Source organism: Equus asinus, chromosome 4 (genome assembly GCF_041296235.1).
Source record: "Equus asinus isolate D_3611 breed Donkey chromosome 4, EquAss-T2T_v2, whole genome shotgun sequence".
Taxonomy (NCBI): Eukaryota; Metazoa; Chordata; class Mammalia; order Perissodactyla; family Equidae; genus Equus; species Equus asinus.
Genome location: NC_091793.1, coordinates 111,009,264 through 111,021,268, shown reverse-complemented (window position 1 = coordinate 111,021,268; position 12,005 = coordinate 111,009,264). Strand labels below are relative to the sequence as shown.

At 34.9% G+C, this 12,005-nt stretch overlaps 1 protein-coding gene across 2 annotated transcripts in view; it reads left to right on the top strand.

The window, feature by feature from the left end:
* Nucleotides 1–12,005, top strand: part of SLC25A12 (solute carrier family 25 member 12) — a 94,175-nt gene that overhangs the window by 41,545 nt on the left and 40,625 nt on the right. For both annotated transcript variants that reach the window (XM_014846586.3, XM_070508099.1), the window contains one exon: nt 2,967–3,106. In XM_014846586.3, coding sequence (XP_014702072.1) covers nt 2,967–3,106 — 140 coding nt within the window. The remainder of the gene's footprint in view (nt 1–2,966; nt 3,107–12,005) is intronic.

The window sequence follows — 12,005 nt, the reverse complement described above, 5'->3', positions numbered from 1 at the left end:
AATGGATTCCTATTTCCCTTAGCAATGCCAACCTAGTATAAAACACTAGATCATGATCTTGCTGCCAGTAAGATGTGACTGTCGTATCCCTTTCATCGGCCAGAACTCTGGCCACTGAAATAGCACTCTTTGGAGTGCTATTTAGAGCTAAAGACCCTTGTTTGCCACTGGAAAGACGGGATTCTCTCTGGGGGGAGAAACTTGCTATGCAGTTCCAATTAAATGTATTGGATATACTTAAGATTATTGGTGTTCCCTTTCATGTCATGCAGAACCTGATAAAACCGGATAAGAATGTCAGCTGTTTGAGCGATTGCCTCACACAAGTGTAAGCTCTCCAGTTCTGGAGCTTTTGTGTAACTTTTTCTTTGATAAGCACATCCTGGTAAAAGTGAAGTGGTAATTATGAATTGGACTTCAAAACCGTAGTTGCACTAATTGTTTCTGTAAGCTTCCTGAATTATCCTTAGGCAGTTGGTAGTGGAAATAACGACAGAAGGGAAGTGGGATACATCAAGAGGTACCAAAGTAGGTTTGAAGTTTTGATAGTCCTAGTAACTATAGTTGTAGCCTGTGACATGGCTAAAATGATTACATGTCTGGGGTAGTCAGTAAACCGCAGTACATAATAATGGTCATAATAAAATACACAAAGCTGTCAAGTGACCACTTTGGGAGAAGTAGGAAACATTCAAACAATACTAATGGTAAATGATACTTCAATATTTGGGGAGATTACTATGAGTAATTTAGGTCATCATTTTAATTGTTTCAAAGATATTCTAGGATCTTATTTAGAGGTTGCTAGGAAGTTTACAAAATAGGATTTTAGGTAAAGTTTTTATTATAGAGCTATTTTTCTGAATGTAAATTATACATTATAATTTTGGTTTATAAATTTTTTTATGATAATAGAAAACAATTTTCATAGTTAAACTTTCATAGTTTGAAAGCTTTTGAATCTTTGACTTTGATGTAGCTTTACACTGGAGGTTTTGATGTTTTCTGATCATATAGAGGGAATTCAGTTTTATTCCACCATTATATAAAACTTATCTAGGTAACAATATGTAAATTTCTTATCAAATATTTGAGTTTGGAGAGATTGTGACCTTTAAAATGAAGGTTGTCATAAAACAACTCATTACTTTTAATAATTAATATTACTTAAATATATATAGTAATATAAGTTATCCTATTCTGTTTTCCCTTAATTTCCCCATGTTCTCTTAGTTTAACCCTTTATTTGTTAGAACTTAAAAATAAGAAATCAAATTAAGTAATTTGAGAATAGAAGCAGCTAATTAATTAGGAGGATTCTAAAAAATCTTTGCTGATCTGCCATAATATTTTAGCTTTAAATATTTTTTGTCAGCTTTATTATCTTAATTATCTTGTAAACTTTAGCATATTTTACAACTTGTTGACATTTCATATAGATTTAAGGGTAGTCTTTTGTGTTGGTTAAAAGCCAGGATCCCATGAATTGATTTTGAGTTAATTCTTTGCTTTTAGAAACAACCCATATATTTACTTTATGTTTGTGGGAGGTGAAAATAATTTGACATGATTTGAAAACTCTGAAATACTGTTGCTCCTTAGGCAAGAAATAAATGCTACATTCCATTTGAAAGAAAAGATGAGAATCCCATCTCCCCAGTGACATCCAATGCCTTCTTCCAACTTACTGATTACTGTGACCTATTCAGAGCTGTTGTATTGAGTCAAGACTTGTAGAATTTCCAGTTTAGGATTCTTATACACACACACACACACACACACCCTCCCCCATAGCAATGCTTTTATCAAGGAAGAAAGGTATATAAAACTAAAGGGAATCCATTAAACCATTTACAATACGAGATCTGTATCTTATTCAAAGAATTAGCAGAAATTAGATAAAATAGCATAGTTGAAGATTATAAAACATTAAACTTGTGTTTACTAATTCTCTCCTATAATTGATAGCTATCAATGGTAAAACCCTTTCACTAATACAATTGGCTCAAATTTGAAAATAATTTTGTTCTTAAGACATCTGTAAAACAGGCTTCCTGCTTTCTTAACTTCGTTAATGATTTTTTTTTTTTTTTTGGCATGAGCTTCTAATTAGTCTATCCAGTCTATGCTTGTTAAAGTGCCAGTCATTTGTGAATTGACTTTTACAGTAAGCGTAGAACTGTGGAAGAAGGTGAATGGCATTGTTATGCATGAAGACATGCTGTCAGAGGGTTTTGGTTGTATATTAACAGTGTGACTGGTTCCTACCTAAAAGTTAGTGCACAGTGGTTAGTCCTTCTTTATTTAAAAGTGAATCACTAATTTCACTTACCTTAAACTATTTTAATAGTTGAGACTGATAATCATGGTTTTTATGGGGATTTTGAAGCTTTCAGTCAAGACCATACTTTTGACAATATCAGAAGCTTTTAATAAGGTGCTTGCTGCTGAGCTAATGATATGCTTTTGGTAGTATTTCTTATTACCTATCTTCAATAGACATATTCAGGCTAGTGTGAATGTAATAATCAAGCCTCAATCAAACCATACTTAGTATGACAAATATTGCATTATACTGTAATCTAGGTATTCATGCTTCTGATAAAGGACTTAATTCGACTCCTTGAGGAACCCGGAAAACACTATTGATTTTATACTGGAATGCAAAGTAGCAGCCATTTATAGTGCAAGATATAAATCACTTCCTAATTAAAATTAAATCAGAGAAATTAAGAATCTCATGGCCTTATATGTAATGGTACACAATCTTAAGTGTAAAATTATATTTTGTATCAATTGTGTTCCTGTGCATGGGTTTCTGGGCACAAAAAAATTTGCAGCTAATCTTAACAGAAGCAGATAATATTGACTTTTAAAATTTCTCTTAATTTCTTTCTGTAGGAACATTGCAGTGGACTAAACTACTTATTCCACATATAATTTATTTTTTTGTTTTCCCTTTTAAGAAAATGTCAAAGAAATTTTTGGACAGACTATTATTCATCATCATATCCCTTTTAACTGGGACTGTGAATTTATCCGACTACATTTTGGGCATAATCGGAAGAAGCATCTTAACTACACAGAGTTCACACAGTTTCTCCAGGTGAGCTTAGTTTTCATTTTTGTTGTTGTTACTACTGTCAGAGTCAATTCCAACTCCTAGTGACCCTGTGACTCCTGGTATAGCAGAGCTGAACTCTGCCCAGTCTATTTGCGCCATCCTCTCCCCTTCTGGTGCTAGATCAGACAATGCTCTGCTGCTATTCCTAGGGTTCTCATGACCAATTTTTCGGAAGTAGGTGACCAGGTCCTTCTTCCTGTTCTGTCTCAGTCTGGAGGCTCTTCTGAACCTTGTCCACCATGAGCGATGCTGCTGATATTTGAAATACCGGTGGCATGGCTTTCAGCATCACAACAACATGCAGCTGCCACAATATGACAACTGACAAATGGGTGGTGTGGTTCCCTGACTGGGAAATGGACCCAGACCTCGGTGGTAAGAGTACTGAATCTTAAGCACTAGACCACCAGGGCTGGCTGGTTTTCATAACTGGTGTAAATATATGCCATTCCTCCTCTACCTCCTTCCATTTTAGTTTTATTAAGTTTATTACCAAAAATAGCAATGCTCTGTGGCATCTTACCTCCATTTTTCATTTCCCTCTCCCGGAGGCAACTTCTTTAAACTCTTATAATGGTTTCCTTCAGTGTTTACTTCCAGAGCTTTAAATAATAAACTTGTGCTGACACTTCTACTTTTTAATTTTTCATTTTTAGGTATTTTTGATTGAATTCTAATTGTGGAAGATTAGGGGCTGGTTCTTTCACCTCTCCCTCTCCAGCACAGACTTGGACATCTTCTGTCCCCACCTCCCATAGAATTATTTTACGATTCTTGAGATCAATAATTATATTTGAATTACTATAATTTTGTAAACACTATGCGTGACTAAAATGATTACTTTTCTTAGAGTTTCTAGTTTTTCTTATTTGTTTAGTTTTCTGTGCGTTAGTGCTAATTCATTCTCAAACTTTGCCTCAGTTATTAAAATCTCATTTTAATGTTTAAAACACATTAGGTATTCTATCAATTTCATCTTCTTGGAGCTCTCGATGAGCTTTCTTTCTTTTTTTAAAAAACAGAGGTAAAATTCACTTAACTTAAAATTAACCATATAAAAGTGCACAATTTAGTGGCATTTAGTATATTCACAGTATTGTGTAACCTCCATCTCTGTCTAATTCCAAAACCTTTTCATCACCCCGAAAGAAAACCCTGTACCCATAAAACAGTCACTCTTCATTTCTGCCTTTCCCCAGCCCCTGGCAACCACCAATCTACTTTCTGTCTTTATAGATTTACCTTTTCTGGAGATTGCATATAAATGGAATTATACAATATGACTTTTTGTGTCTGGCTTTTTTTCACTTAGCATAAGGTTTTCAAGGATTATCCACATTGTAGCATGTATTAGTACTTTATTCATTTTTATGACTGAGTAATATTCCATTGTATTGATATACCATATTTTGTCTATCCAGATATTCGTTAGTTGATGGTCACTTGAGTTGTTCTCAGCTTTTGGCTGTTGTAAATAGTGCTGCTGTGAACATTGGTGTACAAGTATTTGTTTGCATACCTGTTTTCAGATCATTTGAATGTATCTCTAGGAGTGGAATTAGTAGTTCATAAGGTAATTTTATGTTTAACTTTTTGAGGAACCACCAGACTGTTTTCCATAGCCCCTGCACCATTTTCCTGTAACTTTCTGACCTACTTCATGTTCGGAGGCTGGACTTCGTACTGGTTGCATAGCTGTCAGTCTGGTCTCCCTTCAGCTTCATCCTGGGGCATCCATTTGTCTTTCTCTTCTGTTGACTCTCCTGTTTGCTGGATTTCATCTCTTCCTTTGTTATGGTTTACTTCCTCTTTTTGGTGGAATACTTCCTGCAGGGGCTTCCTGAGGAAAATAAAATAACTTTTTGTGAGACCTTCATGTCTGAAAACCTCTGCTCTGTCATTACTCTTAGTTTGGCTGAGTATAGAATTCCAGTAGGAATTTATTTTCCTCCTAATTTTGAAAGCATTTCTCTTTTGTTTTCTAGCTTCCAGTATTGCCACTGAGAAGTCCAATGCCATTCTCATTCTTGATTCTGTTTTGAAACTTTTTTTTTCCACTCTGGGGCGTTTTAAGATTTTTTTCTTCTCGTCAGTGTTTTGAAATTTCACAGTGATATTGCTTGGTGTGTGTTTATTTTTATTTGTCGTACTGGACATTCAGTGGCCTCTTCTAACTTGAAAATTTCTGTCCTTTAATTCTTGAAAATATTCTTATTGCTTTTCTTATTTACTTCTATTTTCTTCCTTTATAGAACTAGTAAAATATTAAATGTATGAACCTTTAGTTTTCTTTTCTTTCCTATTTTCCTTCTGAACCTTCTGTTAAGTTTTTTTGTTTGTTTGTTCTATTTCTAATTTTCAGGAGCTCTTTTTGCCTTCGGAATATTTCTTTTTAAAAGCAGCACGCTGTTCTTCTTTCGTGGATGTACTATTTTACTTCTCCAAAGATATTAAAGACAGAGTTTTTTGTTTGTGTGTTCTTGCTAATTTTCTTCTTCCTGCAAAGTGCCTGTTTCTTCCGAGTTTCTTTCTTGTTCTTAGTTTGGATCTCTGTTTTTCATGTTAGTGGCTTTTCTCATATGTCTGATGGTCCTTGGTCCTCTTCATATTTAAGATTGAAGCTTAGTGAGAGCTTTGGGTTCATGGTAGTACTTACTAACTCTTACTGTAAAGTTCTCTGGCTGGGCTGTTTTATTGGGGACCTTCCAATGTCTGTATGTTCAGGTCTTTTCTTTTGACCTGGAGAATCAGAGAATAATTATCTGGCCTCCCATCTGGAATGTGAGATCTGTCTTTTGACATTCTGGTTGCTGAGTAAGACAAGAGGGTTGGAGGTCTCAACGTTCAGTGTGGGCATGGACTTTGGTTTAATTACCTTTTCTTAACTGTGCCTGGTCTCCCCTAGTCCACAGATCTGTTAGACTCTCCAGACGGTAAAACTCTGCCAGGGTTGGGAAAGGGCAGAGGCCCGGCTACGGTGGGGTAAGGCGGGTAACTAACTGCTTTTTAAACAACCTTCTATCTAAGCCTCCTGTGTTCAGCTTCACCTTTCCTGTCACTTCCAGGGGTACTAGTGCAGTCAATTCCTGGGTCTTTGGGAGGTTCTGTCATACACATTGGATTACTTTTAGACTTTCTCCACTTCTGGTTTTCTTGGGTCTGCCAAGTCAGTTTACTTGCCCTCCTGCTCTCTAACCTTAAAAATGTAGTTGCTTTCTTCTCCTTTTCTATTCTCTTTGTCTTGAGTTTCTGTTTTATTTTATTTTTAGTTCCTTTACTTTGATTTTAGTGAAGAATAGGGTTTTGGAAAACAGCAGAGCTAAGTGTACTAGTTCAGTCTCATCCAAAGCCACACCATTTCTGAAGCTCTGCTATTTTCATCTCATATTTAGGTGAAATCCATTTCCAAGTGCGTAAGATCTTTAGCTTTGGCACAACGTCCTTTCTTTGCCTTTTTCCTCAGTCCCCTACTCACCCTCTCAATGCAGAAGCAAATTTATTTTATCTTTTATTTATTAGAGTATCTTTATCTTTTTAGATAAAATCTCTTTTTAGAGTATCCTTATTTATTTTATCTTTTATAAGCCCAGAGTATTGCCTTCCTTCCTTAGTGTGATCACAGTTTGAAAACTGTATCCTTTAGATGTGGATATTTGTAGAACCTAGTGCTTGTTCTAATACTTTCACTGTTAGTGCCCACTAAGATGTGGAATGGACCTGTGTCTGCTGCTGATGCTGCTCAGGGATATCCTTTCTACGGAGAACACTTTCAACCATATTTTAAGGCTGAAATAAAGACCAAAAATTGCTGCTTTGTTGGGAGGGTGGTGTGGTTGGAGCTGAGGTGATAGGAAGATGGAGTGAGTTAGGGAGAATGACTAAAGTAGAAGAGGAAAATTCACAGATATGTGGAGATTAAACAACATGCTCCTGAACAATCATTGGGTCATAGAAGAAATCAAAAGGGAAATAAAAAATTATGAGACATGAAAATGGAAACACAGCATACCAAAACCTATGGGATGCAGCAAAAGCAATTTTAAGAGGGAAGTTTTAGTGACGAACACCTACATTAATAACAACAACAAAAAGATCAGAATAAACAACCTACCTTTATGCCTCTTGGAACTAGAAAAAGAAGAATAAACTAAGCCCAAAGTCAGTAGAAGGAAGGAAATAACAAAGACAAAGCAGAAATAAATGAAATGGAGACTAGAAAGACAATAGAAAAGATCAATGAAACTAAGAGCTTGTTTTTTGAAACGACAAACAAAACTGACAAACCTTTAGTTAGACCAACTAAGAAAAAAAGAAGACTCAAATTGAAATGAAAGAGACTTTACAAATGGTAACATAGAAATACTAAGGATCATAAGAAACTACTATAAGCAGTTATATGCCAACAAATGAGATAACATAGAAGAAATGGGTAAATTCCTAGAAACATACAACCTACCAGGACTGAATCATGAAGAAACAGAAAATTTGAACAGAGCAATTACTAGTAAGATTGAATCAGTAATCAAAAACCTACCAACAAACAGGGGCTGGCCCCGTGGCCGAGTGGTTAAGTTCGCGCGCTCCGCTGCAGGCGGCCCAGTGTTTCGTTGGTTCGAATCCTGGGCGCGGACATGGCACTGCTCATCAAACCACGCTGAGGCAGCGTCCCACATACCACAACTAGAAGAACCCACAATGAAGAATATACAACTATGTAGCGGGGGGCTTTGGGGAGAAAAAGGAAAAAATAAAATCTTAAAAAAAAAAAAAAAACCTACCAACAAACAAAAGTCCAGGACCAGATGGCTTCACTAGTGAATACTACCAAACATTTAAAGAAGAATTAATACCAGTTGTTCTCAAACTCTTCTAAAAAAATGGAAGAGGAGGGTACACCTCCTCCAAATTCATTTTTTAAGACCAGTATTACCCTGATACCAAAGCCAAACAAGGACACTACAAGAGAAGAAAATTACAAGCCAGTGTCCCTGACGAAGGCAGATGCAAATACCCTCAGAAAAAAGCTGAATTTAGTAGTACATTAAAAAGATCATACACCATGTTCAGGTGGGATTTATTCCTGGGATGCAAGGATGGATAGACAAATCATTAAATCTGATAAACCACAAATGGAAGGATAAAAATCATATCATCTTTTCAATAGATGGAGGTACAGAAAACGCATTTGAGAAAATTCAGCATCCTTTCATGATAAAAACTCTTAAATTAGGTATAGAAGGAACATACTGCAACATAATAAAGGCCATATATGACAAGCCATGGCTAACATCATACTCAAAAGTGAAAAACTGAAAGCTTTTCCTGTAAGTTCCAGAACAAAACAAGGATGCCTGCTCTCACCACTTTTCAACACAATGCTGGAAACTTCAGACAGAGCAATTAGGGAAGAAAAAGAAAGAAAAGGCATCCAAATTGGAGATGAAGAAGTGAAATTGTCCCTGTTTGCAGATGACATGATATTGTATACAGAAAACCATAAAGACTCTACCAAAAAGACACAAAGTCGTTAGAACTAGTAAACGACTTCAGGAAAGTTGCAGGATACAAAATCAATATACAAAAATCAGTTGCATTTCTATACACTAACAATGAACTATTGGAAAGAGAAATTAAAACAACCCCATTTGCAATAACACCAAAAAGAATAAAATACTTAGGAATAAATTTAACCATGGAATTGAAAGATTCGTACATTGTAAATCATAAGACGATGAAAGAAATTAAAGAAAACACAAATAACTAGAAAGATATTTCGTGTTCATGGATTGAAAGAATATTGTTAAAATGTTCATACTACCCAAAGCTATCTATAGATTCAGTGCAACCCGTATCAAAATTCCAATGGCATTTTTCACAGATATGGAAAAAACAGTCCTAATATCTGTATGGAACCACAAAAGACTCCAGATAGCCAAAGCAATCTTGAGAAAGAACAAAGCTGGAGGCATAACACTTCCTGAATTCAAACTATATTACAGAGCTATAGTATTCAAAACAATATAGTCATAAAAACAGACACATAGACAAATGGAACAGAATAGAGAGCCCAGAAATAAACCCATGTATGGTATATATGGTCAATTAATTTTCAGCAAAAGAGCCAAGAATATGCAGTGGGGAAAGGGTATCTCTTCAATAAATGGTGCTGGGAAAATTGGATAGTCACATGCAAAAGAATGAAACTGGACAACTATCTTATACCATACACAAAAATCAACTCAAAATAGAATAAAAACTTGAATATGACACCTGAAACTTTAAACTCCTGAAAGAAAACGTAGGGGGTAAGCTCCTTGACATCAGTCTTATGATGATTTTTTGAATTTGACACCAAAGCAAAGGCAATAAGAGCAAAAATAAACAAGTGGGACTACCTCAAACTGAAAAGCTGCACAGCAAAAGAAACCATCAATAAAATGAAGAGGCAGCCTATGGAATGGGAGAAAATATTTACAAATCACGTGTCTAATAAGGGATTAATATCCAAAATATACAAGGAACTCATGAAACTCAGTAGCAAAAATCCTCAAATAACCCACTTAAAACATGGACAAGAGAACTAAATAGACATTTTTTCAAAGAAGACATACAAATGACCATCAGCTACATGAAAAGTTCTTCAACATCACTAATCATTGGGGAAATGCAAATCAAAATCACAATGAAATATCACCTCACACCTGTTAAGATGGCTATTATGAGAAAGACCAGAGACAACAAATCCTGGCAAGGATGTGGAGAACAGGGAACCCTTATACACTGGTAATGGGAATATAAACTGGTACAGCCAGCCACTATGGAAAACAGCATAGAGTTCCTCAAGAAATTAAAAAAAATAGAACCATCATATGATCCAGCAGTCCCACTTCTGGGTATATATCCAAAGGAAATGAAATCAGTATCTCAAAGAAATAACTGTATTCCTGTGTTTATTGCAGCATTATCACAATAGTAAAGTATAGAAACAACCTAAGTGTCTGTTGACAGGTGAGTGGATAAAGAAAATGTGGTGTGTATATACACAATGGAATATTATTCATCCTAAAAGAAAGGATATCCTGCCATTTGTAATAGCATGGATGAAGTGAAATAAGCGAGACAGAGAAAGATAAATAATACATGGTACGCTTAAATGTAGAATCTAAAAAAAAGTTGAGCACATAGAAACAGTAGAATATTGGTTGCCAGGGGCTGGGAGGTGGAAGAAATAGGGAGAGGCTAGGAAAAGGGTACAAACTTTCAGTTACAAGATAAAGTCTGAGAGTCTAATGTATAACGTGGTGACTGTGGTTAATAATACTGTATTGCATAATTGAAATTTGCTAACAGAATAGAACTTAAGTGGTGTCATAAAAAAAAGAGATAGATATATGAGATGATGGATGTCTTAATTCGATGGTAGGAATCCTTTCATAGTGTATACATATATCAAATCATCACGTTGTACACTTTAAATATATTACAGTTTTATTTGTCAATTGTACCTGAATAAAATTGAAATTTAAAAAAAGTAGAAGGGGGAAAATGAGAAAACGTTGTCAAATTGTTCTGGTTGTTTGTTTTGTACCCTTTATCTTTCATACATATTTACCAGCTAAAATCAGGGTTTTAGTTTCTCCACTTCTATTGCTCTTTTCAGGAAAATCCAAATATTTAGACGTTTGATGATAGATTTTAAAATGTTTAGATGTTTTTCTCAATGTTGTCATTTAATGCTTGTTAGGACTATTGGAAGGTTTAGTAGGTTTGATATACGTCTCTAGCCTATCAACCTGCTAAGAAAAAATATTTTTAAAGCTTGTTTTATTGTTAAGTATCATACAAATACAGAAAGCCATATAAAACAAATGTATAGCTTAATGAATTATTGTAAGACAAACTCCTGCTGAAGTAATTTTAACGTCTTTGAATTACCATTGAGATATCACAAGTCCATAGGAAAATATAATTAAATAAATTAGTAAAACAGTGAGACTTTCATAAATAAATGATAATGAAAATTGCAATATTTAGTTTTATCTATGAATATTTATGTATTTAGATATGAATATTATTTCCAGAGTTGCAAATAGTGTGAAAATGCCATCCAGTAGCACCATTATGTTGTGATAACAGATTTATTTGGATTATGTTGTGGGTCCTCAGGGCAGAAATACTCTAAATTAGACTTTCGCATAATACTTAGGGTACTACTGGCATATTTTATTGATATCACTTATTACAGAGTTTCACTGTCCAGTGGTTCAAAAGTTCAGAGGTCTTCTGGATTGTTTCACAGTTTGTGAGTAACTGTGCCCAAAGCCGGATGGAGTGATAGCTGAACACTAGTTGTGCAGTTTGCTGTTCGTAACTTTCATGTTAGGATCACTAACTAAATATTGCATTTACCAATCAGTAGAGTTTCTCACTAAGTTCATTTTAAAAAATTGTTTGAAAAATGGCCTCTAATTCGTTGAGGGAAAGAGAGAGAGAGCATGAGAGTGAGAAACACTTTGATTGCAACATTTAAAATTGAAAACTGGAAATAAATCTAAACTTTTAATTCAGAAAGTATTCTTAGATGACAAGAATGCCTTCAGGCAGGAGAGAATAAATTTCTGCTTACTTTAAAGGTTAAAATAAAGCACTGAAAACGTACAGAGTAAAGTTGAAGTTAAAAGTTATAAGTAACGTATAACTTTTCACGTGAGTGGTGTTTTTCTCCTCCCTTTTCTTTATTGCCATGCTGTGATCCATTCTTCTCCCTGAGGAGTACTATAATACATTTTCTCAGAAAACATGTGCTTTTAAAAATAAATTAAAAGTTTTGTTGTAAACTCAGAGCTATACATTGTTCATTTCTGTGGTAAGTGCATGTAGG